The 27,788-nt window shown below is 41.6% G+C and overlaps 1 protein-coding gene across 1 annotated transcript in view; it reads left to right on the top strand.

Moving 5' to 3' along the window:
* The window catches only part of LOC102113586 (vesicle-associated membrane protein 2), a 48,465-nt gene extending 31,781 nt beyond the window's left edge, over window positions 1–16,684 (top strand). Inside the window, exons 3-5 of the mRNA XM_014258369.2 lie at window positions 3,604–3,762; window positions 5,543–5,594; window positions 7,942–16,684. Of these exons, the coding sequence (XP_014113844.1) occupies window positions 3,604–3,762; window positions 5,543–5,594; window positions 7,942–7,958 (228 nt within the window). The 3' untranslated portion in view covers window positions 7,959–16,684. The remainder of the gene's footprint in view (window positions 1–3,603; window positions 3,763–5,542; window positions 5,595–7,941) is intronic.
* The last annotated feature ends 11,104 nt before the right edge of the window (window positions 16,685–27,788 follow it).

Genomic DNA, 27,788 nt, shown 5'->3' with positions numbered 1-27,788 from the left:
TTGTTAAACCCCTCCAAAGACTGAAGTCACTCATTGCTTACTGTCTGTGGTGGAGTGTGCAGAGCTTGTGTCATTCTTAAATGCCAATTTGATAAAATACACATTAGAAAATATCTACCTACATGCATAAAGGCCCCTATTTTCAAGAGCTTTGGGCATGCTGTCAAGATAGTAGAGAAGACCACAAAATATCCAACTCAAATGCATTTCTTAAATGAGTTGAATACATGTGTCTAAACGGGCTTTGTCTTTTTGAGAAGCTTTTCTTTGTGGAAAATCTGGAGCAGTGACTTTCTATCTCCCCATTTTTGGGGCTCAGAGTGTTCACAGCATCCTCTGGCTGAAGAAATGCCTGCAGAAATGCCTAGGCTAGGTTCTCTATTTCCTCTTCCAGTAGGGAAAGGAATGTTACATTTTAGCTTTTGTTTTTGGTCAGAATAATGAAATAAACTTCTTGTCCTGAACATGTTACATCATGGTGGTCCTGTATTTGTTCGTGTGAATGACAGCAAAAACAACTAAAAGTTGATAAAAATTGCCTTTTATTGTCTTAAAATGAGTGATGCCTGTCAGATACATAGGGCTGTTCAAGCAGCTCATCAGAGATGGCATCAGTGGGGATAGTGAACCCCTGCTCTGTGTTTAAGACACTGTATTCTGACTCTTCTCACTCAGACCCGTGAAAATTGATCTTTTCATGGAGATGATGACTTAATTTTGGCAGTCACTCCTGCCCAGTATGAGGGGACAATGAGTAGTTCCTGGACTTGAGGATTAGGTGGGTGAAATTCAGGATTTGTGGGGGTTTTGCCTTCCATTTGAGAGTTGATTCGGAATCAGAGTCACAGGATGAACTAGGCTGAAAAAGATGTTTAAGATCATCCAGTCCAACCTAAGAGCTCCTCATCAACTAAACCACTGAGTGCCACCTCCAGGCTGCTTTAAAACACCTGCAGGGACAGTGACCCCACCCCTCCCTGGGCAAACAATTCCAGTGCCCAGTCACTTTCAGGGAAGGATTTTTCAGGGGTTTGGAGTTGGTAGCACCTGGTCATCAGGTCCTTTTTAACAGGGAAATCACAATACAGGAATAGCCAAGGGAGGCAGACTGGCCCTTCCAGCACTGCCAGGTCTCTGGGGTGACACTGGTTTGTAACTCTGAGAGATCCAGTGTGGTGGTGCCAGGGTGATTTTTTTATTATTATTTTTTATATACTTGTAATGTATTCTCAATACCCTTAACATGCATATTTGTAATTTTTTAATATCTTAACATAGTCCTGCTATTTTGCTAGGCCAGAAGACCAAACATCTTAAAACCTTACAGTGTCTTGAGATACCAAAGCCCTCTCTAAAACATATCCTGTAAACTAAAATTAGGCCCATCTGGGGGGGGAATACTTTAGAGATGTCACAACATTCATTTAAGCCTCTCATTGAGTCATCTTTGTTGTATGCTAATTTGCAAGGTCTGTAAATTTATATATGTGATCTACCCTGTGTGTGCATTTTGGCACATTCCACCTTGGTGAATTGTGCTGATGCCTTGGGGCGGCTCCCTAGAACACAGGCTGGACAATAAATAAGAATAAATAAGAGAATACAGTGGGTGTTTATTGAAGGCCTTCAACAGGCACACCTTGGGCAGTCAGAAACCTCCCAGAGGCTGCACCCAAGCTGGAAGATGGTCACAAGTTTCTCAGACAATTACAAGTTTGGTCCATTTCCATCTCAGGGGTTAATGCTCCAATTACAGCTGCAGCTAATGAAGTCATTTACCCTCAGTTTGTTCCCCCAATTCACTTTTTGTTTATTCTTTCAGGGCCTGAGGCTGTGGGGTGTCCTTGGCTTCCAGGCCCAGAGGAATTGTTTTATCAGAATAAATCAGGAGAACAGCAGCTGACAGACCATGGTGCTTTAGGATATAACCCTAAAGCAATTCAAGATCTGAAAAATATAAAGGCAACAATCTTAAGGCATTAGTACCATAAATATAGTTATTAAATATAAATAAATATAAATTATAATATATAAATACAAACTAATAAGATTAAATAGATAAGTTAAATTGCTTTGCCCTTTCTCCCCGATCTTTCCCAGCTCTTTTCTTTCCCTGTTGGTCTCCCGCAGGTGGCAGCAGAGCCCCGGGCAGAGCAGGAAACTTTGGGGCTGCACGAAATCACCGATATTTTTAATGCTACACCAATGCCCGCAGAGTATTTCAGCTATTCATCTCTTGGGTTTTCCCACCCCATTCCTCTACACATCGTAGAGCTTATTTTTTTAAGGCCCGGGCAAACATTTATTTATTTGAGGAAAATGAAATCTCACCTGGGCAAGTGTTCACTGCAGCTGGGCTAGATTCGATAGGTAGTGCTGGGGAAACAAACAAACAAACACTCAAAACAAAACAACAACGAAAAACCGAAACAACAAAAAACAAAATCCCAAAAAACTAAGAGAATGGATAGGAAATAGTATTTTATTTCAGCATTTTCAAATAATTTAAAATTTTCACTACAAATCATTGTACCAAGGTAAAATTCAACTTTAAATACTAGCTGAGAGATTAATACTTAAAAGAACTTATTATTGTTTATATGAAGTTAAGTGCTTGGAAGGTTTTGGGTTGGAAAAGCAAGTTAGAAAATTTGGATTGATTTCATTTTGGTTTTGGTTTGGTAGACAAGTGAAACAAATATTTTGTGACCAGTTGTTAAAGATTCTTTCACTACCAATTTCATCTCACTGTATTTCAATAATGCATCCTTTAAATAACTCTGGATTTTTGCAGGTAATAGTTAAATTTTATTAAATGTTTATAACGTGGAATTTCTTGTTATAGAGCATGAGAATTAACAGGCAACCAGCCTCATTCACTGCTAGAAAAATTGGACACAGCTTAACTGAGATTGTGACACTGTCTGCCATTCGTGGTGAATTTCTACAGGGTTCCCATTTAGTTATTGGCTTGCTAGAAGAGGATTTTCACCTTACCCAATGTATAAAATCCATGCAGGAGCAGCCCTTGCCTGCTGTGTGCTGGCTGTGCAATAAAGGTGGCGTGAGCTCTCTGCCACCCCTTGGGCTGAATCTGCTCCAGTAAAAGCAAGCTTCAAGCAAGACTTCAAATTATAGCTGAGAAGTCATCTTGCCCAGATCTGCAGAATGAGAAGATTGTTTTATATATAAACATATATAAAAAGTTATATAAAGTTTCCATTTAGAGTGGCCTTTGTCTGGTTTCTCTGCTTCAGGTAAGGAAGGTATTCAATGTAGAAGGAAAATAATGGCTTGCTCATAGCAATGTCAAATTGTGGCGCAGAGATCTTCTTCAGGTTTTTGTATCTGTATAAAAGAAATCAAATACTTTAGTGAATGTGGCATTTCATGATGTCCCTTCATTTCCTACCTCAAAGGGCACCCACACAGTGTAGCTCACGGAGTGCTGTTCCCCCAGGCTGGGATTTTGGGGCACTGCCCAGGGAAATGCCGTCACACACCACAAAGGCTGGCTTTAGGGTGAGCTGTGGCACTGCAGGCTGTGAACAGCTGGGTGTCCCTCCTGTGGGAGGAGTGCCACGTGTGTCTGTGCCCCCACAGGTGGTCGACATCATGAGGATGAACGTGGACAAGGTGCTGGAAAGGGACCAGAAGCTGTCGGAGCTCGACAACCGGGCGGACGCGTTGCAAGCGGGAGCCTCGCAGTTTGAGACCAGTGCAGCCAAACTGAAGAGGAAATACTGGTGGAAAAATTGCAAGGTAAGGAATAGAAATCCCTGCTGGGAATGGCTTCGTGGCAGGAATTGCCCTCACTTGCAATTAGTGGAACTTTGCCTGTAGGATTGCACCTCTGAGTCATCTCTTCCAGTCAAGGTGAGAAAGAGGTGCCTTGACCTCGAGGCTCCAGAAGTCAAGCAAGCAACTTTGGTCTTTACTAGAAATCATAATTTCCCATAAAATGTAGATACAGCTTTTGGTGCTTCAAATAGGCATGGGAAAGAATTCCATGGCAATTCTGTGTGAACCACAAAACCTGATCAGGTGCAGCGAATTCTATGAGTGAGAGAAAAGAAGATTTTTCCTTGTGGGGATCATTGATTTGATTTGATTTTCCTTCAGGATGGTAAACCATAAAAAATACCCGAAACTGGGTCCCACAAACTGCTGTGAGAAGGGAGGAAATTTATAAAGAGTGGGCTGGTTAGGATAGAGCAGGACTTCCATCAACCAGCTGCCTTCTCTGCTGTCTAATCCTTTCCCAAGAGCAGAGGAAATCTCACTCTGCTTTTTCAGACCTTCTCCAGTATTTGTGGATTCTGGACCCAGAAACTTCATCTCCTCTTACTCTTCTAAGACTCACATCTTTGCTTCTTCCTACTCATGCACCACCAACATGAACACTGTGCCAAAAGTTCTGCTTCATTTCCATTTCTCAATAGCAACTTTCCTGCTGACCACTTATGTCCAGTCAAACAAAACCACCCGTTCCCAAGGGGGAATCCCACGTGTATCCCTCGCTAGCCTGTTGTCTGCTTTATCTCTTCAATCACAGCGCTACAAAATGTAAAGTAATACAAAATATTCTGGGTAAACTATACTTTAAAACACTCCAGGAATAAAAGGATCTAGGTTAGAAATTCAACTGAGCAGGTCCTCTGGGCTTTTGGGAGCTACACAGATTTTGAGACAGGTTCACCCATGTGACTGAACTACACCAGACCTTCAAACCTACCCTCATTCTCCTTTCCTCATCATCCCTTCCTGCTTTATCCTGACAAACAATCTCCCTGTCCTTCCTCTGGCTCCCAAATTCTGCAAAGAGAGGGAAGAAATTAAAAAAAAAATATAAAAAAAACCTCCTTCAAGCCGATGGCTGGCTCTGTCCTCATGTTAGGAGGAACCACGCCCGTGTTTGTTGTTTTTCAGTCTTTCTGCTCAGTGGGGTGATGATGGCAGCAGGGCTGCAGCATCCCTGGAGGGCTCCTTAGCTCTCAGTGAGCCTCAGGTGGGATCCCTGAGCCAGCCCAGTGCTGGTGTGTGCACAGCTGTCTCTGCTGCTCCTGCTCCTGGGGCAGCTGTGTCCAGGAGAACGTGCTGGGAACTGCTCTGGATGCCCTGGGCTTCCTCTCTCCACCTGCTGCTGGGCTTCAGACTCCTCCAGCTGCCTCTCCACCGACCCCAGGAACGCAGGGAAAGCATGAGGTGACTCTGGTATAATGTGCTGTGTGCTGGGAACCCAGCCACTGGAGCTGTTTTACTCTGGAAATTGAGGTTTTCTCTACTGCTGGGGATGGTTGAGGTTGCTCACTTCATCTTTAGCTCACAGGCAAGAACTGGCCAGCTTTGACAAGAAGCTGCTTCCATTGTTGATTTTAAAACTGACAGTAAATCTGGGGCCTTAGCAAGTCTGTTGCAGTAGGTCTTTACAAGAGTTAAAAGTATGAGGAATGAGTCAATAAGCAAAAGCAAAAAAATTGAGGGGTTAATGTCTTTCATGTGAAAATCTGACTTTGTCTTTCTTATAACTTTCTTTTTATAGATGATGATCATCCTTGGTGTAGTATGCGCAGTCATTCTCATTATAATTATAAGTGAGTAATTCATTTTCTCTTTTATTTATGATCTCAGTAGCTTGTGACTTAAGAATGGCTAATACATTAAAAACCAAAGCAACAAAAAAATGGATATAAAATATTTAAACCGATTAATTTGTGAAATTTCCCTTCTAGTGTTGTGCCTTTATAGTGAGAATTACTGCAAACTCCCTGGACACATCGGCAGAATTTGTTGATATTTAATGTTTTTTACATTAGCACGTTACATAACTTTCCCTAGGATTAAAAGCTCTCCCTTTTTACATTTTAAATAAATTTTTATGCAGTCTCAGAGATCTTCCTTTCGTTACGATGAGTGCCACAGTCCTGGTGTTTTCTACTAAGAGCAGTAATTCCTGAAACAACTCATGCCCATAAAAAGAGGGGGAAGGCACACAGGCAAACAGGCATCTGATGAATTTTTTAAAAGTGTGTAGGTGCTGGTTTCTACCATGCCAGCTAGAATTTGAGATGTCAGTGTTTCTGAAGATCCTTTTGCACCTCCAATGCCCAAACGTTGTTAAAAGACGGCCTAAAGTCTCACTGATTTCCTTTCTCATCTCATTCCACGCAGTTGTAGGGAAGTTGGCAATGAATGAATAATAGCAGTCGTGCTGCTGGGGACTCAGGGACCTCGTAATGACAGGAACTGAACATTTCATTTATGTAACCCTCTGTTAGCAGCAGCTGCTAGGTGACATAACTGTAATATGGCATTGACTCCTAAAAGGGAGATTTCTTCAGATACACAATGCAGGTAGTAACCCAGAAGAGACTCAGCAGAAGGCCAGACTGTGGCTGTGAGTTAATTCCCAGCTCTCGAGTTACATGCCTGGTATTCAGCATGTTTCCATTTTCCTCTGTTGCTCCTGTAAAGAAAGCTTACAGGATCACCTGTAAACATGACTAAATGGAATGAGATACATGTGACAGTTTATTAGCCTTATGAATGCTGGCACCAGAGTGACCCAGAATAATTCCAGGTTTCGTAACACTGATACAGCAAGAGTGGGAAGTGGTTAGATATTAATTAACTATATTAACTGGGAGCTCAAAGAAACTGGCTTCAAGAGAAAGACCAGCCCTTGTTCTGCAGCCTGGTGCAGCAACCAGACAAAAGATGTGCAGCCACTGAGCTGACTACTGGGTATGTATTCCTCAGTGAGCATGGTGTGAGTCTTAACAAGAAAGTAAAAAGTGGCCAGGATAGCTCCTGTCTCCTCCATAGAGGTCTAGGCTGAAACATTTATAAGTAAGAACATTGTTTTGCTTTTGGTTTAAAATGTTGTAAGTTAAAAAAACCCCAAACCAATAACCAAGAAAACAACAACAACCAAACAAACAAAACCACAAAAAAAAACCCCACAAAAACAAAACAAACCAAACAAACCAGTGCAGGTTTGACATGAGCTAGGCTGAGTTTAGGGTATTTAATCACAAACTCGAGTGTCACATTGTTCATCCCAGGCTCACCATAGTGAGATTGAGTAGCAGGTCAGAGAGGTTTGAGTGGACCTGTTGAGATTTGAGTGTACCTGCTGTTCAAACTATTTTTCCAGTCTATTTGATTCTTGTGTGATAAGTGCCTAAAGGCTGCAGCTTCAGGAAAGATCTTGTGTATCTAACTCACTGCTGTATTTATTTACCGTAGCTATCAAGTAAATATTTAAATCCTACAGACACCAAGCATCCAGATGCTGTTAGACAAGGCCTGCATGTCTTTTCCAGTCTGTGATCTGAGTGGGAACAAGATCATCCCCTCAACAAGGGGTGGATGCAGCAAACTGAGCCACTTTTCACCAACTCACTAGCTAACTCCTTCAAAATTTCTAAGAAGAATTCATAGAAATTAAAAAAAAAATAATAGTTTGATGGGTTGGGTTTTTTTTTTTTGTCTGCAATTTAATTAGGGAATAGAAGCAGTGATAATGGAAGTGTAAATATTCCCACAGTGGAGTCTCCTGACATGGTTTTAGATTAGAAAAGCTGCCATGGGGGCTGGAATGGCCCCAGCTGCCTGCTGGAGGCTTTGCAGGTGTTGCTGGGGCGAGCAGCTGCCATCTCTGCCAGTCCTTGCCCTTGCTGCCTTTCGAGCCACAGTCTCTCTGCTCTCTGCTCCAGTTTCCCCTCCAAATTCCTTTGGTCACAGGAGAAGCATCCCCACCTCTGCTAACAGGAGCTCTGTGCCAGACACGTCCCACTCCTCCAGCTGAAATGTGCTAAAGATGTTTGCAATGCTCTGACATCACGCGCTTCTGTGAGATAAAGCACGGCAGTAACTCTGTGATAACTCTTGGGTTTTGTCTTTTTTTAAATCTTTCTTTCCTTCTGCTTCATTTCCCAGTTTATTTCTCCACTTGAAAGAGCAAAGAAGGAAGACTTGGCACAACTTTGTTCATATCAACCGACGGTATCAGTGTTCCTTTGTTGAACTCCGCTTTTTAATTCCCGGCCTCTCGGGATTTTTGCTTGTAATAACCCATAAGCATTCAGTGTGGTGTATTTTGGAATTCTGTTGTTTCCACAAGAAACTGTACCAGCTAAATACTGCCAAGTAGTTCCATACACTGTCTAATCACTGTGTCTTAAAATGTGTGCGCACTGACCTTCAGAAACTGTAGTATATGAAAAGCATCTTAAAACATCTCAGAATCAGAGAATGCAGCTGTGGGGAAGCTCCTGTTTAAAGGGACACTGGCAGGTGGATTGGACCCAAACCTAAGGTTGCAGCAAACATCAGGACCAAAATTCTCAACTGAGCTCCTAAAGTTGGATGGCAAAATCCATCATCAGATGTATCTGTTGCTCCCATTGAAGAAAATGATTCCTATAAATATTCATGTAAGATATCATATTTCAATTTAACCAACCAAACACAGCCTTTTTTGAGATTAGGTGCAGAATCCAAAACTAAAAACACTGTCCACAGAAAATAAATGAGACTGGTTTATCATCTTTTTATGGACTTTATTTTTGTCCTTATGGAAAGCACCTCATGGCGCTCTGAACAACCAAGATGGCCTCACTATGAAAGCAACAAAAATCTGTGAGAGCCAAAAAACACCAGCTAGCACAGTCCTGGGAAAGCCAAGTGAAATGCAGGAGTGGTAACACAAGCATCACCAGTGACTCAGGTACAGTCTCTTGCTGCACCATTTGTCAGGTTTCATGAACATGAATTGGCATTATTGAATGCCAACCCCAATAATTAGAGCCTGGTTTAAAGGCCATGAGCAGCGCTGGTGATGTCTGTGCCTGCCCAGCTGCCTCTGCAGCAGTTTGCAGAAATGGTCCCCACTGCCAGGATCACTCAAAAACCAGGAACAAGTAGGGGGAACAGTGGGGAGAGGCTGAGAAAGGGCCCAGCAAAGCTTTCCTGGAGAAGAGGAAGGAACAGAAACACTGTCCAAAGTGGTGTTAATAGGGTTTATAAAGATATTTATAAACTTTAATTTGTGCATGTGGATAGTTCATAAACTATACTGTCATCTTTGTAAAGTGCTCAGCTGAGAGACCTATTATACTAAATTAATTTAAGCTAACATTTAATGTAATTAAAAGAAATTATATGTTGTGGCTTTAGAGAAAGTTCTTGTATGCTCCTGTGAATTTCTTGTTTCGTTTTTTTTAAAGCAGTGAATAGTTTAATCATCCTTAACTAAACTAAAAATTAATTAATCAAATTTCGAGCCAGGAAATTCAGAAAAGGGTCTTTTTAGGATAACTCCTTCAGAATTTCTAAGAAGGATTCATAGAAATTAAAAAAAAATAATAGTTTGATGGGTTGGGGTTTTTTGTCTACAATTTAATTAGGGAATAGAAGCAGTGATAATGGAAGTGTAAATATTCCCACAGTGGAGTATCTCTCCTGACATGGTTTTAGATTAAAAAAATGGAGAGCCTGTCCAGTTTGTTGCTGTGAATCTGTATATAAATTGTGCAGAAGTAGAATTTTGCAGAGAGAATAAGTAATGATCGATTGAAAGGTTCCAGTTGCATTTTCCCCTAAGTATATATCACTTTATAGTCACATGTCCTGCTTCATATCATTAAGTCATCAGTGGCCCCAGTCTTAATGAAGCTGAATATTCAAAGTTACTAATGTGATAGTGGATTCCCTGGTATGCCCTGATCACTTCAGGTGACAACACAAACAATTCTGAAATGTTTTTTTTCATTTTCATTTCAGCCCTCATGGGCTGGACAAAAATCGTAGCAGCGATGAAAGGCCTGACTCTGGGAGGGGGCACAACTGAGGGCTGTGTAAAAATGAGCTTGCACTGGTAGAGGAATGAGCCATCCAACTTCAGGAGCCATTTAAACTGCTAAGATAACTGGACAGCTGATATGAAGGAATTCTCTCCTGAAAGTGGGACCCTGCCACCCACAGCTGTGTTGGGCGTGGTGTCCCCAAAGGGCTTCTCTACTGAGCAGCCTCACGAGATGGAGATAGCTTTTGCTGGAGGTGGTGCAATTTCAGGAAGGTGAAATGCTGACACTGAGCCTTAATGCAGATGTTCCTTCTCCTCTGGGAGGCTGAACTGGTGCTCAGCTGACAGGACTGCAAACACACATGAAAGAGTTTGAATCCTCTAGCTACAAATACACAAAGCTCCCAAATGAAACTGCAGTGGAAGTGCTACAAGGGTGCAAAGCTTGCATCCTCCCAGCTAATGTAGTTCCAGCAAGTTAATAACCAAATAATACCTTCAGGTGCGAGTGGAGAATAGAAACTGCTCTTTGTGGAATGTGGACCCATTCTCTCTCAAAACTGTAACTAATGGGGGGGATGCCTGCTAAATATAAGTGAGAATTTGCAAGGAAGAGTCAAGAAACCTGCCTTCAAGTGGGTTGTAGAATGTTTGTGAAGACACTGTTTCCTTCTGTGTGGTAATGAAATACGGTAAATTAATGTGTTTAACTTTCCAAAGCTGTTTGCCCAGGGTGTGCTCGTGAATGCTCAATGTTTGCTACTACTTGTGCTGTGGTGGTAGGTTGTCATTGGTGAGATAAACTGTGTAACCTTGCTAATTCAGGAAGCATCAACAAGTGTGTCTTTCCCCGACGCACAGACCCAGAGCTACTGTGGCACAGAATATGGTAACACAGGACTGTTCAGGGTCATAGATTGTGCAAGAGCATCACATATGTGCAGGCTGGTGCAGAGCACAATCTATACAAACACAGCTGGAGATCTGATTTGTGTTGAAGCCAGGATTGATTGTTTTCCACTCGCTGCTCCTACATTTTAAATGCCCGTGCAGTTACGACTGCCTGCCTGTAAGTTTTCCATGGCAAGGTTAAGTCATTCTTGTTCAGTCACCACTGATGAGAATTTCAGCTCCTGCTCTGCACCACTGACTGCTGCCTCAGCTCCTGGGCTGGTAAAGCATCACAAGAGGGCCCCTGTTTAGTGACTCCCTAGCAAACCCTCAGGGCACTCCTAGGCCATTGCTTTCTGACTGCTGCCTTGGGGACCAAACTGCAGCCTCTCCTGGCTGCAAGCAATGCTTCTGATAGCTTTATCCAGAATCAGATACTGTTTAAGACCTGCCTATTCCATCCTCACAAGAAGCTCCTCCCCTGCTTTCCGGAGCCCAGCTGTACATGCCAGAGGCTGTACAGCGGGAGATGCCCTTCACAGACAGCACAGCGGAAAGCAAGGGGTTAACAGCTGCTCCATGCCTGTCTGTGCTGCTGCTTGGCTTCTCAAGGATCTTCTCAATGATCCTGCAGCAGCTCCTGAGCTTGGACAAGTGTTGCTTGCACCCACTACCAACAGGTTACTGAGGTCCTGCTCAGGCATTGCACCTTCTCTCCAATTCAGCTCCCAGATGTGGCTTTAAACCCCAAAACAGCATTGCACAGAACTTGGCAGGAAAACTTAGTGTGGAAACCCTAAGGAGGTGCTTGACCTGATCTTTACATCATTCCATAACAGCACAGTCAATCCAACAGAGTCAAACCTAATCCAATGCTCCTAGAAGAAGGATGGGAGAATCTGACAAGGATTCTGAACCCAGGGCCTGTAAGACAAGGGGTGAGTTAGAAATGTAGTCAGTTGGATTTCTAAAGCTGGCACTTCCATTCAGTTGGAATCCACATGAGGTTAGCCCCAGGAACAGTTTAGACAAGTAAAATATTTGGGTTTTTCCTTTTTATATCGTGATCTGCAATGACTTAAACACTCAGTGATGGAAGAGCAGGACACTATTGACTGTGCAAGGAATGAATTACAACAGCCTCAATCTGCTGTGCTTTTGTCTGAGTAGCAAGACCTTTTAAAATTCTACTGTTTCTGTCACTGCTCCTCTGACAGGGACCCAACTTTCATTTTATGAGCAGCAGCAACCTTGTCTGAATATCAAGGATTTTAGCCCTTAAGAGCAAATTCTTGACATTGGTAGTAGAGCATACCTGCAAAATGTGATGCCTGCTTCTCAGAAGGGCATCCACCATGGCAGAGTTAAACTTCAGGAACTTTTAGAAGATCAAGCTCAACTCTTTCATGAATTTTCATAGTGAATTTTCTCTGTTCCATGGGAGATTATCCACACAGAGGGAATATGCATGATCTATTATTTGATTTTTAAGAGAGCACCTTGAGTGCATGTTAGTGGGAGACCTTCACCAATAACCTAGGGAGCACTTGGGTGTGATCCAGGATTTCCATCTCAGCCCTGCTTCTCCTGCCCTTTAAACAGGGAAGTGAGCTGAACCTGCAGCCTCCCAGTGTACACAGTGAGTATTAGAAAAAGGCCTCAAAGTCTCTTTGGTCTGGCTTTGCATCCTGACCTGAACTTTAGACCTGTAACAGATCATAACCTTTGGGCCCTCTGTCTCGTCAGAAGACTGGGATGCTCTTCCAGCCAGTTCTTCCTCACCTGATTTGCTAGGCAAGAAACTTCAGAGCCAGAGAAAGCACAAGCACCCTCAAATTAGCTTCTTTAAAAGCAAAATTAAAAGGCAGAAGAAAGTAGATTGAAAAAAATTAACTGCAGCTAGAGAAATGAGGCTGGAGGTTTCTCAAACAGTAACATTATTGTCAGGGGGGACACTGGATTGGGGTGTATGAAACAACCAAACCAGAACCTCACACCAGTTGTTCTTTCTCCATCTGGTCTACTTCAGAAACACTTCAGGAAAGGATTCAGTTTTCCTCTTCAGTTAATTTTCCTTCCTCAATTGATTAATGTATGTCTCAATTGATGTGCTCCGTAGTTTTTCTACTCCATTGAGAACCGTAAGACTCTCTGCCTCTAAACACATGCATAAAAAGAGATGTGAGCCACCCAAGGAGTTTACCTTCCTTCCTGGTGCACTGACATTTAAAAGCTACACCTTAGAATAAAGCAGAAAAACTGTGGCAGTCTGGTTACATGCAGTTTTGGTGGAGTAAACACTTGATTATTCAACAATGAGTCACTCCTGCAGTAACCTCATTCTGTCATGAGTGTATCACATCTGCTAACTCTCCAAAGCAAACCCAGAACCTGCACCGCTTTCAAACATGAATTCAGCCTCATGGTTTGCACATAACACTCTATTCAACCAGAGAAGCCATGTGCTAGAAGTTTAAAAGGGCAATGTGCTTGTTCTCAAAGAGAAAACATCATAGGCAACAACAAAGACAATTATGAAAAAAACCTTCTCCATTCTTTAGCTCTTCTCACAGTGTCTGGCTTAGCCATTATTCTTCAAGTCTCTCTCTGTTCTCTTAGAAAGCCGTTGTGGTTTTGGAGCACACATGGTGCATTTGGAACACAGAACATTGTTCTGCCCTCTGGGTTGATTCCCTGCCTTCTGCCCCAGTGTCACTGCTGCCCTCAGCAGAGCTCAGGTGAGCCTTGGCTGAAGCAGAACCTCCTCCCCATAGTGCCCAGCTCTCCTCAAACCTCCACCCTCTGGCTGACAGCACCTGGGGCAGAACACTGCTCCTGGGTCCTCATTCGGCTCAAAATCATCTGACACAAAAGAAGGCCAAACAACAGCATTTTTGCTACACTACTTTAAATTGGAATTATAATTGCATTTATTTAACAGTTCTTGTAACAGAAATTTCATTAATTCTTTTGGAAAGAGAGGAAACACCAAATAAGGATATTGTGGCAATCACAATACCGTAAATTGGGAAATGGTCCAAGTGAAATATTGCTAACATTCAGTAAACTCCTTTTTATAAGTGGCTCTACCTAAGAGCATCCTTTTCATATATAAGCAGTGCTTGTCTATTAAATTCAAATAGCTGAATGCACTATGACAGATGGCAGGTTTTTTCTGGCCAGTGCAGGAGATGGATGGTGCAGCACTCCTTGCAGAGGGCACCATTTGGGCTATTCTAGCCCAGGACATGGGGCTGCTGGCAGCTTCAGTCAAATCAGGATTTCAGAGTGCCTGGGGCAGGAAAGATCCAGCCTGAATGTCCTAGAGCAGTTTGAGCTCAGTAACAGAATCTTTTTGACACAGCACGATTATTACCTGTGCCTGTCCACCTGTAAATGGTCTAAGGTGAGGATAAAAAATCCCTCTGTTGAATCTCTTATATTCCTGTCATATATATGTGAACACATGGTGGTGGTCTGAGTTCTTTGTGAGGAAAAGTTTAGAACGATTAAATCAGTTTCTCCCCCTGATACACTGCGGGTTTGTTTAAAGTAAAACTAAATAATGGCAGCTGCAATTATTTTCTTTCTAAGATGAAGGATTGAGATAGTGCATATAATGGACCTACAAATTCATAGATGCTCAATGCATAATTTTTTCAGAAGTTTAGCTATTAATATTTATATTGTTCATCTGAATGTTTGCTAAAATTTCTTTATTAATGAAAGTAGTCTTGGCTGAAACTGAAAATTCACTGATCAGTGTGACTACCATGCCACCAGCAAGCTACTAAATAATGCAAGTTCAGCCTTTCATGAAACCCAAAGGGAAAATATATTCTGATCCAAAGTAGAAAAGTATGGCAAAGACTATGAGTATAAAGTTTAACCATTACTTATTTATATATTATTTAAGCAATTAACAGCTAGAAAAATAGTCAAACAATTAGTTTCCAAAACTTAACTAAGGATGAAAGAACATTTTTTTTCTCACTAGAAAAAGCTAACTTCAATCTATGTTCCATCTACTTTTTCCCCAGACAATAAAATGCTAATATTGCTACGACACACTCACAGGTCTGCACAATAAAATGTTACAGGTAGTTTACTTATCACTAAAAACACCATTATTTTTGTAAATGAAACGTCCTCCCTCCCCCAACCAGAAATGTGGTAAAATATTACTCACATGAGGTTTATCAGCATCACTGAAAGATTAGAAATTAGCACCTCCTACTCAAGAGCAGGACTCAAAAATATGCTTTGTCTGTTGCAAAAATACATTCTGAGGGGGAAGCACAAACTGTGTAGAGGTTAAAGTTTTATTTGACAGCTCCTATTCTTTTTTCCTTCCCCTTTCCAAAGGAAGTGCTTATGTATGTAGAGAGGCATTTGCCATTTGGGTGAGGTGCTCTCCTTCCAAGGATTGAAAGAGGTGAAACAGCCACATTCTACTGTGAGCAACCTTTAGTCGTTTTGCAGCATCAAAAGTCCTCTCAGTGGCAAGGTATGAACTCTTATTATAAACTTGTTATGCTCATTGCAGGAAATGAGTTCATAGCCAGCTAATTAGTATTTTCCTTAACGACTTGTGCTTGAGTGTTAGCACAGAAGAGCAGCCTCTGGAGGTGTTTGTGCAATCAATTCTGCACTGCAGTATCTCACACTCGCCAGCCTGGAGCGAGGCATGTCCTGGTCTGGAAGTGACTTCAACGTGTGCCCAAGCACACAGTGAATTTCCATTTTCTGTTTAACACAACGAAAAACCCCTCATTTGTCCTTGCTAAATCCAGGCCTGGCATGGAATCTGTGCCATGTTCTAATTCAGAAGTGGAAAAAGCTTTTCTTTGAAGGATAAAAAATATTGGGGTGAAAAGGACCCTCCGGGGCTGCCTGGTCCGATGTCCCGCTCGGAGCAGGGCTGCCTTTGGGGCTGGAGCGGTTACACAGGTTTGGTTTTGATGAGGTTTGAAAACCTCCAAGACCCACAGCTCCACAACAATTTCTGTCATTGGGTATGTTCAGTGCCCTACCAGGGCTGATGAAAGTGCAGGAAACACCTCTGTAAGTGCACGTGGTTTATGGTTTTGCCTTTTTGTTCTGTTGTGCACTGACCTGATTAGAATCGAATTCAGACCTAGTGGAATTAGGTGTAACCCACCTCTTTTTCAAAGAATTCCCACTGAAATTTTCCTTTGTTCTTGTTGCCATTGGATGAAGGCAGATGTGATGATGCTGAGGACATCAGTGCATTCTCTCCCCTGTGTGAGTGTGTGAAGCCTGCTTCTCTGACACTCAAACTGGAATAGGCATAGAAGCAGATGCAGGACCTCTGCTGAAGTCTTGTTCTGTATTATCTGAGGTCAGTGACAAAATCTGGAGTGGCTATTAAGTTACTAAACTGGCACCAAAGAAAGAAGAGGATTTACTGAGATTACTCTTTCTCCTCACAAGTAACCTTGGCAATGCCACACCTGTTTCAAATGCTGATGGAATTGCAGTGCAAAATAAAAACCTTTCTTCTACCTCTTTCCTTGTAATTCTTCAAGCTTTACTTCCTGTAATGGGAATAATCAGAAATAAGCTTTCAGTTGCCCTTTTAGAAGCCCAAACTCCAGACCAAATCTCTAATTGCATTCTTTTTAAGGCCACACCGTGGTGTTAAGCTCTGTAGTAACACACTCAGAAAGGACCTGAAAGTCTGTGCTGAGAACAACATCTCTCACCTCACAGACTCAGCTGTACCGAGCAAGGAGCTGTGATTTGTGCCTCTACAGAAAACAACCCATTTGCACCTTATTGGAACGATCTGGAGAGGGAAAAAATAATGTTGTGGAGACCAGGACATTTCTTAAAGTGCTTTACCTGGAGGTCAGTGGAATTTCATTTATAAATGATAAAATGCATGTATTTTGATGCTGAAATTGTGATGACTTACAAAGTTTGATATTACTGTACTTTTCTGTGAGCAGTGATTTTTTTGAAGTGGTGAACATATTTTCCAGGAATATCGTAGACATTTGTAACATGTATGTTTGTGCCAATAAATCTTGTTTTAAGAAGTTTGAGTTTGTATCATTCTGTTCCCAATACAGAGGACAGCTCAGTTTTTAGGACAGTTCAGTGGCTTCAGCTTTCATTCCCTCTCTGTGTTAAATACTAGAGATTTCTAGAAATGAAGATTTTCTAATTCACACTGAGTTTTTACAAGTTCAGCGGAACAGAAAAGAGAAAAAGCACTTCTGTTGCATAAGCAGTGAAAGAACCCTGTACAAAAATATACAAATGTTACAAAATATATACAAAAATTAACGAATGGTGAACAGGAGGAGATGAGAAAACACATGTAGTGGATTTGACCATATTCTTAATTTTCATAATGGTAACGTGGGTTTTCCCTTTAATAGGGAACGGTGAACTCGGGGAACTTAATGCTATGAAATGCTGATAGTTCATCAATTTGGCGTATGTTGGACAGATTTTAGATGAAGAAAGAAGGATTTTCAGCGAGGGGAATATAGACTCTCTTGCAGGGTCCTGCCTTGACTTGAAGCAGCTGGTGCTGGCCACTTGTGTGATGGATTAATGGGCCATGGAAACTGTTGCCATGGTTATTCTTAATGAGCAATTAAGCCCTTTGAAGGGACAAGGCTTGGAAGCTGCTTTTCTCCCCTTCCTAGCGCCTACACCTAAATTTTAAATTGCATAAGCATCACAGTAACTCCCAGGTAGCTTCACACCTTCAATGCACTGGGGGCATTGTTCAACAACTTCTCCAATTTTGTTGCAAATTATCTCAGAACATAGAAAAGGCACGTTATTGTCCCTCCCCACCCCGAAGCCAGGTAATGTCAAGATGCCTTTTTTAAGAGAAGGTTCTTTATTAGCAAAACTATGGATTTGTCCTTGGTAACACAGTGCACCTGGCAATCAATTGTGGAGACACTTGTGAGTCTAAAAGGAGACAAAGCAATCACTGATTTCATACATTGCACATTCTGGTCTGTGTGAAACAGCACATAAGGATGAAGTGAGAAAGTGAATTATGTTGACTGGTGCATGTGAACATGATATTAAAGAACACAGGAAACTGATCAAAGCCAAAGTGAGGCTTATTAAGGGAGCACAATAGGCTGATGCTCCACTTAGCACTCTTACAGCAAGGTTGTGTAATTAGCTCAGTTTTATTGAAAAAAAATCCCAATTTCTGACTTCTGAGTTTATATAGAATTGCAAGTGATAAAACCAAGTGAAAATGAAGTAATGCTTAAAATAATGGAGCTATTTAGATGGATATGGAAGAATCAGTAAGATTATGTGAAAAATCTATCTTTCATTCTGGTCAGATAGATTTGCACAATTCAGGGCAGTTCAGGGAGCAGAAAGAAGAACTGCTTCCTAGGGATTATTAATTTATGTGGGGTTATGAGCTCTTGGGAGATGCTTTGGAGTGTTAATACAAGACAGTTCAAAGACAAAACAGTCCTTGGGGTGACTGCTTGTACACTTTGCTTTGTAAGCTGAAGTACCTGAAGGTAAGTGAATGAATAAGTGCTTGTAAGTGTTCCTGACAGTTTTAAAATTAAAAAAAAAAAGCAACTCACATGACTAAAGATGGTCAAAATTGCAATCTGAGAAGAAAATTGGTAAACTACTTGAGTTCCATAAGAAAGAGAGTGAGGCAGTGGTAACTACTGTAAAGCCAAGGCAGCTTTTTTTGCCTTCCTAAGAGTTTCTCATCGAGGGAAACACAACCTTGTAACACTGCCTGTGGTTGGGCAGCTATCACCAAAAGCTCTTGCCACACTCTGCTAACCATAAACACTACATTTTACCAGGGGAATTTCCTGGCACTGAGTTATTACACTTTTAAGGCAGTTTTTAGAATGATTCTGCAGAAGTAACACCCTCATCTTCTCCCTTATCATCTGAACAGTGTAATTAGAATTTAACAGCTGTTGGCTGACTACAAAGGAAAATAAAGCCTGGTGTTTCTACATCCTGTTGGCCATAACACAGATTTGCTCTGTAGAATGTAGCCAGTGGATTTGATAATTTGACTTCTGGTACTTACCTAATGACTGGCAGGTTGTTCTTTTTGCTAGAAAATGTACAATACAGCATCAAGCTATTTACACCTTTCCTGGCTCAGCCTAGAAAACACAGTTTCAGCAGGAGCTGGAAAGGCTCCCCAGTAGCCTCCAGTGCATGCTCCTGTGACACAATCTGTAGTAATCCATACAGACAGTGCACTGAAAGGGCTGCCTAGATCAGGGGTGTTGCCAGCACCACACAGCCCTGCAACAACCCAGGTTTTGTTTAACTTCCCTTCTGATGATCCAAGAGACGTACAGAAAAGAGAAAACAAAAAATTCTCACTAGTCTGAGTCAAACGAGCAGGGAGAAAAGGAGGAATTCCTTTTCTCAAGTCAGACTGTCCAGTGAGTCAGTTCCATTTAGAATAGGATGCAGAATGGAAGCATCTGAATTTGTCATGCCCCAAGGAACACTGGGGTTAATGGTGACTGAGGATCTGGGAATGCAAACCAGTAATTACAATGCACAGGTTGCCCTGGCAAAGAATACTTTAATCTCCTTTTAATGTCTCACTCTGAAGACACCTGCAAGCTTCAAAGTTCAATCATTTTATCAACAGGAACTTTCTGGATTAGTTTTGTCATCCTTTTACCTGCTTATCAGTCATCATTTCATAACCACACACACTCTTGGCGCGCTTCAGTCCTCCAGAAAGCTCAATCTGAGCTTCATTTCTGGGCTGGCTCAAAACCTCTTTTTATTGTTCTGCTTACTATCTGGGCACAATGTGTAGTTCTTACTCTTTTGTTTGCTGTTTTTCTTCAGGAAGAAACTTCTTCAGGACTGCCCATGTCCTCCTTAGGCATCCTGACAGTCCATCCATGCAGGCTTGCCAGTTCTATCTCTTCTGATCATTGCAGTTCTCAGCTCTCTGCTCTGAGTAAAGCTTTGCCAAATGCTGTATGTGCTGGCACAAATGTTTTGGTGTCTGTATTGAAGAAACCTGAAATATCTTAATACCATACTAGAATTTCTCACAACTGCATTTACCCTCCAACCCCCATGGCAGTCATCCTAATCATCCTGTTACACCTGCTGGGTTTTCTTATCTCTTTTTCTTACCTCTATAGCTTAGGACCAACAAAATTATGATTGTTGAATCAATAGTAAGCACTATCCTCAACAATAAATTTCATCCAAATTCTCCTGCCTCTATCACCAAAACAAATCCTATTGATACATCCAGTGCCCAGCCAAATGGCAGCCAGGTGACCTGAGACACTGCCCATCAATCCCCTAATAGCTTCATTTCTGTCTTTTGTTTCACTCAGAAGTCTCACAGTTTGCGTGACTTTTTCTCCCCAGACAGGATTTTTTATACCAAAAGTAAAATTTGCCTCCTGCACTTCCCAGAGGAAGCATTTCTTGACTACTCAGGCATCTCTGTTCTCTTTGAATGCCTGTTGAAAATACTACTATTACAGGATGCCTAGGGTTGGCAGCTAGATGGAGAAAAGGCATCTTTGGATAGCTGTAAGCACAAGAATCCTCAAGGTCTGTCTTTAAAACAGACAAAGAGCCAGCCCACATCCTCTGCAGCTGAGCCTACAACTTGAAACTCCATGGAGTGAGAAAGCCAAGCTCAGCTGTGTAAGTAGGGGTGCTGTTCCCATTTTGGGCTCCCCTTGCCTATATGTAGATTTATCAGCTCTCATGTAGGATATTGAAGTGTCTTCTGATGCCATTAAGACAAGGTATCCCTGTGTCTGGACTTGATTAAAAATGGCCTTTGGGTAGATCATTAGTGCAGAGTTAAATGCAGTCTGAACACTTCCTCAGCCTTGTACAACACATCATGGTGTGAGCCTGGAAAAGAGAGGAAGCCAAAGGCACACAATCATTAAAAAGGACCTCTTCAGCATATAACCTGTTTGCTCCTATTTGGCCCAGACATGAGGGAAAAGTCAAAATTCAGTCCTCTCAAACTAGCAGCTTCTATTTCTGATTGTTTTATCTTTGCAGCCCACAGCACAATCTCTGGGAGGCTTCTGTAAAGATTTCTGGAACCACCTCTGCCCCTCAAAATACCCTGCCAAGGGTGGGCACGTGACTACATATCTGCAATACCAGAAAGCATTTAAAGCTTTTAAACTTTCTTTCCACATAGATAAATAAGTAAATATTTAAAAATAAATGTTGTACTGGTTTTAAAAGCGTCTTCATGGAGGGAAAAACCCCAAAGAACAAAAAGGCCCGTGTTTTTTGTTTCCAGCTGTCCAGCAGTGCAGCCACCTGCCTGCTGCAGCTCCCTGAAGTGACCCTGCTGGGCACAGGAGGCATCCAGAGAGCAGAGCCACCCCATGGTGCCCAGCCTGGGAATGTCAAACAGGGGCAGCTGGTGTGGGCAGCACTGCACTGTGACAGCAGGGACACTGCCAGTCACTGCTCACTGCTCAAGTGAATTTATTTCACAAATGATGCCAACATAGGCTAAGAGTGTCAGACTCAATCTCAAACGCAATTTAAATTTGGTCATAATTTGTCTGTATGGGATTAGACTGCATTGGGTAAGCCATTCTGCTGTAACTGGCATCCATTTTAATAGTTTTTCAGAACTCTTCTCCATTTCTTGTACATCAGGTTTTTAGCTGAGGCTTCAAATTTCTCCAGTGTTTTCAAACATAACAGCATTTTTCTTTGTGGGTTTGTCATTGTCTCATTCTGCCTCTCTGCTTCATCCCACCTGTTGTTCTCTGTTTCATGGTACTGAATGAAAGTGTTCTTCCTCTTGTCTACAATACCTATTACTTCTCAAGTTCATTAATTCTTAAATTCCCCACTTTCTCTATGGAAAAAAGTAATCAGATGATTTGTGTGTAGCCACAAAAGCTGCACACTTTGCCTAAGCCATCTTTGCATTATCCTGATGCTTACAGGGCTGCTTCCTACACATTGACATTCCCTATTTTGGCATTGCTCAGGCTGACTGATCATGTTGTCTTGTTTGTCATTAAAAGAACCTTTCAAGTCTTGTTTAAAAACAAGTTTAAAATATAAATGCACCTTGGTCTTCAAATGAAAGGCTGTGAGTTTCTTGTGTGTTTTAAGCCTGTCGTGTGCTCTTGCAAGCATCAGAAAACTCTGCATCAACGTGGAGAAGTACCTGTTGATCCCTTCATGGACCATCTCCACCTGTGAGCCAGTGTGAAGCATGTTGCCTGCAGCTGTACAAAGGCTCATGTGCTGCCTGGCAGTGACCTCAGCAGCTGAATGGAGCCACTCAACCAGTTATGGATGCAGTCTGACAGCCACAGAACAAACATGACTCATGTAAGAACATTCCCTACCTTACTTTTTAATAACTGGTTTCTCCAAAGTCAGTAAAGTAGAACTGAAGGGAGAACAAAGAGTTCTTCAGTGAGCTCTGCACAGTGTTCTCACACACCCCTTGCTGCCCTGCAGGAGCACGTTTGGAACAAGAGCTCCACAACAATTCCATCTTCTCTGCTGGTGTCCCAGCTCCCCCACTGTAACCAGCTCCAGAGCAGATATGGACACAGCAATACTAACAGCAATACCATTACTAAGGAATGGATGGTTTTGTGTCCATGATTGTGATAATGAGGTTGTTGAGATGAGAATAGGGTTCTGAAAATAAGGAGATTTGTGTCTAGTTTGATTATCAAAGCTTGGCTGTGTAACTTCACATACAAGAGTGTTCAACTTTCACATTCAGTTTTCTTAGCAATGAGATACAAAATTAATTTCTGTTGTGCTTTTGCTTTTCCACCTTGCAGTAAATCAATTACTGCTTTGATAAAACTTTCTGACAAAGTAGACCACAGAAATTACAATATAACAGGGTAAACCTTGAAAATGAGAGCTTTATTTGTAAAATATTTTTCGTATTATAAAATCTTAACTCCACCAATGCCACTGACAACAAAGAAAAAAATCTTGATTATATAAGGGGAATTGAGGCTTTGTTTCAGATAAAGCTATCAAAGTATGCAAATAGCAACGTAATTTTTGAATGTGGAATGCAGAAATCCTCATAGTAGGTATTCTCCTATTGTTTCACTTTGGTTGTAGTGGGCTGATACTCCAGGATTGCTGTGACATCCCAAATTGGAAACAATGGAATGCATTCACTTCAGTAGCAGTGGCTGTGCTTGGACAGGCTCAGTGCAATTTTCAAGTATATTTTGTTAATATACAACTATATTAACAATAATAATAATTATATTATATATTGTATATCCTTATAGAATTCATTGTACTGTAATCCAGTGTGTGGCTGGGAAAAACTTCATTCAAATAGATTTGGCTTCTGGAAGTGACATTTGACATTAACTCAGTGTGAATTTTAAGATTCTCCATCTCACAACTTGAGGTGTGGTATAATGGCCTCCTGATGTGGCAAGTGCCACATTGGGAACTGATTTGTATTTCTGAGGGACCTGAATCCAAGTTCTAATGATCAAGTTTGTAGTGAGGTAATAGCTTATAGATAGGGACATCATGTGCTTTAATTGCATTTTAGAACTTGAGGAGATGTTTTCTCAGTAGTAAGTCAGTGTATGACAGCAAAAGCTGATTCATTGGTTATTGGGTTCCAGTGAAGTCTAAAATCTGTCATTTAAAAAACATTCCCTTTTTTGGTTTGCTTTCTGAAGTGCCTTGAAGAATAGGACAGCATCCTCTCTTACTAGGCCAAAATGCAGCTGAAGTCGATTAGCTCAGAGCTGTTTAGTCCAAGCACCTTTTTGCTAGAAAATGTACAATACAGCATCAAGCTATTTACATCTTTCCTGTCTCAGCCTAGAAAATAACTGCTTAACATGAGTTAAGAGTTCCTAACTTGAGTTGTTCCTTTGATAGGGAATCCCAGATAGGACCATAGGGAAACCAACACAGTGAAGGTGTAAACTCTTTCTGCAGAGGAAAATTCTCCTCTTTCTAGCAGTCCTGTGAGTGGGGGAACACATAAGGAGCCACTTCCATACCAATAAAAGGAATGAAAGGTCCCTGGATGTTTTTTAGACCCATGAGAAAGAAAGACACCCCAATGCTCACTTAATTCTCTATCCAGACCCAAAGAAACCACGAGCCCTACAGCATTTTTAGAAATGCCCATGGAAGGCATATCCCACAGCTCAGCTTTTTTGGCAAGGTAAGATTTATTTCGCCTTTCTGTTTTGTTCCAGCTACTCTGTTTTTCTCAAATATAGTTCCTTTGCTTTCCTGTAGCACAGCCTTTCCTCTAAGGAACAATAATTAGCTAATACTACTTAGGATCACTAATTCCTGCTTTCTTTTTATGTCCTTTAACCATTATCCTTTAAGAAATATAAGGGTTTGCTTTGTTTTGGTTTGGGTTTTTTTCTATTCACTGGCTTAAACGACTTGTTTAATTTTATTATTTTTTATCATGAAGTTACACAAAAGAAGCATTGAATTCCAGAGTTCCTCTACTGCTAATGAAGTATGACATGTTACAAGTGGATAGAATATGTCTCATTATGGTAATGAGTACTATATTTTAGTGGGTTTCTGTGTAAAAAAGGCTCATATGATCATTTTGATTTTGTCTGCCTGTTTGCTTCTCCCATTCACATGGTAATTTTAAATTTATTGGCTACTGACAGATAAGAAGAAATCCCAAGGATATTCCAGCCACATAATTGTCAAGAAATTTTACACCTAGGAAACGAGGTAGCTGAGGATTTTCTCCCTAGAGCTGCGCTTAGTAAAGGACTGTAGTTAAGCTTATACCAATTAGATACCCAATAATCCACAAAGATGGGAAAAGATTTCCGCCTCTTTGGTTTAGTTACTCTCTTGAGCAAATTGCCAAAGCTATTTATATCAAAGGGATTTGTCCAAACACACTTTGTATCAGTTCTTCACCCCCTGGTTCTATGTTTCAATGACAATATGCAAAATGAGCTGTCCTTTCTCATTTCCTTTTAATTGATTAGAATTAAACCAAAAGAATTTCTGATTGCTTATCAGAAACTTCTATTTATTGACAGCATCTGTAAAACTTTGTTTACTGAAATCTCTTGAATTGACTTAGTACAAGGGACTTCAGCAATGCCTGATTATGAAAATCCCTGCTTTGTTTTCAGTAGTGTGGCCAGGTACATCAGGTTTTCTTCCTGAAGCAAACTCAGCCAGTCACTAAACAGCCTCTCCCAAAAACAAACCCAAGCTTCCGCTGACTTCAGTGGCAGCAACGAGCAGTTCAAAACAGCTCAAGTGTGAACTAAAGCCGGAAAATTAATTGACACAGAGGAGTAATGGGAAGCTCAATCTGAAAATGAAGTGTTTTTAATTAAGAGACACTCTCCAGAATTATACAGAAAGACACTCTTTCCCATTTAAAATTTGGCTCTTCCTTCCCCAACAAGTACAAATCACCGGTCTATAATTAGTACTGTTAGTGGTAGGAATGGCTGAGTGTCTGGCTGGAGTTAGGCCTGTCGCTGTGACAGGGAGGGCAGTTGGTGTGCTGGAACAGATTCTAGCTAGTTTGCCACTTAGCATCCAATTTCTTACAAATGTTTCTGTTATAATCTGTTAATGTTATCATATTTGTTAAAAATGAGAACAAAGTCAGGAAGAAGGGGGCCTCGATTCCCGGTAGCTGAGAGCAGCAGTGTGACTCCCTTGCACAGTGATTGTCAGCTAACCTGTGAACGAGACCAGCACCAATCCCATGACAATACCTAATCCAACATTTTACATAATGATTCTTTAATGAAAATTACATAAATGCTCACTGGTGGGGAAGTCAGTAGCCAGATGTTGTCTCTCTGCCCTTATTCAGTGTTTAAAGGAAGGTATGTCTCTCACTTTGTTTCTGTAAGACATTGGTAACACTGCACTCTGCAGCAAATCATAAATGCGATGGAGAACAGTAAACTGACTCTGGTCAGCAAATGCAGAGTTGAAATCAATACAAGGAGAGAGAAAGAAACTGGCCAGGAGACAAGACACCCGTTTGATGCCTTTATTAGGATTCAGCTCTTAGGGTGGGGGGCCCAAGGGGTTGCTTGCACCACGGCCGTTCCCACACTGGCAGCTCCAAGGAGGAGGCACAATTCAGCCTTGCAGCACACACTGCAGAGCTGGGGCTTCCATCCTCATGAGAGTAGCCAGGAGGATGTGTTGGTCTGGCTCATTGTCTAGGGTCCTTTCCAGTCCTCTTTATGTCATGGTGATGCAGGAAGATGGTTTCTAAGCAGGCTTAGGTGATGCAGGGAGATGATCTTTCATCATAGCTTGCTAGAATATGTTTCCTTGTCCTTTTATTCCTCTGTTAACTCGTTGTTTTGGTGTCCTGCACGCCTTAGTTTGCATATTACTCGGTTGCACAGCTTCCTGGGAGTTTCTTTGTTCTAGTGTGGCACAGCATCCATGGGAGTTGCCTCGTTCTGTGGCATACCTTTCTAATGGGTTGCTTTTGTTAGTTTGATTTAGCCCCCATGGGAGCAGCTCTGTTACAAGGTAGCAGGGAAGTAAGGGAAAGGGTACAGGAATGTCTCCTAAGAACCTTTAAAACACTTCAGAACCTGGTAAGTAATTAACATTACTAATGACTATCGGAGTAAACAAGGGCTACAAGGTTTACAAATGGGATAAGAACATTAACTGTACATAACTAAACACAGTATTTTAACCGGGGTGGATTTCTTGAGGGATTTTATTGATGACAGAGGGTGCATTAGGAACCAGTGGCGAGGCAAGGGTTGGAACACAGTGTGGTACAGGTCCAGCACCATGTCATAGGCCTGGATGCTCAGGTGTCTCGAGGAATTTGGGTGTCTCAAGAACTAATACGGGCTAAATACGGGCACATTTAATCCAGAAGGGAGTGCGCCTCAGGTATCAAAAGCTGTGGAAATATTTTCTGCTGTCTCATTGCCCTTGAAACATCTTTCTAATGCCCTGTCCATGCCATACCTGGATGTGGGAATGTACTTTCTCACCAAGGAATCAGATTGAGCAGCCCACAGGCAGGAGACAAACTCAGGGGGCTTTCTGAGAGACTGACAAATTGAACTGGCTCACTGAGAGGCCAAGAAAATAGCACAATGGGAAAAGGAACAGTCAAGACCACACAACCATGAGCACTTTGTGGCAGTGATGCCAACCCCTTGAAAGAGAAGATGAAAGAGAAATGTTAGATCAGCTCAGAAATACTGTGAAAGCTGTCTTTGGCATAAATGTCTGGATGGTTTTGAATGATGAAGGCCAACCTGTTTCAGTCACTTTCTTTCAGGGCAGAAGAGGATGTACAAGTCCAACACAGTAGGCAGGAACGAGGATGCACTTTCCTGCTTGGCATCTCTTATTAGCTCTCTTATGCTAATCTAATGACATGTGAATTTCATTTTAAGTGCCTAACTCTGTAATTTGATGTTCCTCTTGGTCTTGGATCCTTGCTCCAGCTCAAAATATGTCCTTTGATCCTGTTTCGGTTTGGCTTTTGTGCTCCCACAGCTGTGATGTAATCCAACCAAAAACTTCTTTCATGGGATATTTTCAGCCGAATTGGTTTCCCAATCTGACTAACAGTACAGTTGCATAATCAGACTTTTAACTCAGTGGAGGTGGTAGGACTGTTCCTTTTGGTGGATGTGTAAGGACTTGGATGACCTTAGGCAGACTGTGAAATCACAAACTATCACTCTCTGAGTTATGCAGAAAGCTTTAAACCCCTTTTCAGCACTGTGAATTCAATTTCAAGCTCTCTTCATTCAGCCTTCTGTAAGGCTGACTGCAGAAAAGGAGTTGTTAATACACACTAAACAGCAGGATCTCAGACCTGGAGTGCTCTGAGATGTTTTCCTCTGAGATCATGCTCATGGGCTTGGGGATAAGCACATGGAGGTACAGTGGGGAAATACACCCCTTCCATTTGTATCCTTCTAAAAGAACAATTCAAGGCTCCTTCATGTGTCACTTTTCAAGATATTTGGAACATAAAATTACACTGCATTTGCCAACAGAAACTGAATTTAATAAGAATAGTTAGAAAACAGTA

This window comes from Pseudopodoces humilis, chromosome 11, assembly GCF_049639895.1.
Source record: "Pseudopodoces humilis isolate 2021_Gansu_Grassland_sample_001 chromosome 11, ASM4963989v1, whole genome shotgun sequence".
In the NCBI taxonomy this organism is placed as follows: Eukaryota; Metazoa; Chordata; class Aves; order Passeriformes; family Paridae; genus Pseudopodoces; species Pseudopodoces humilis.
This window is presented reverse-complemented; position numbering and strand designations above follow the sequence as displayed.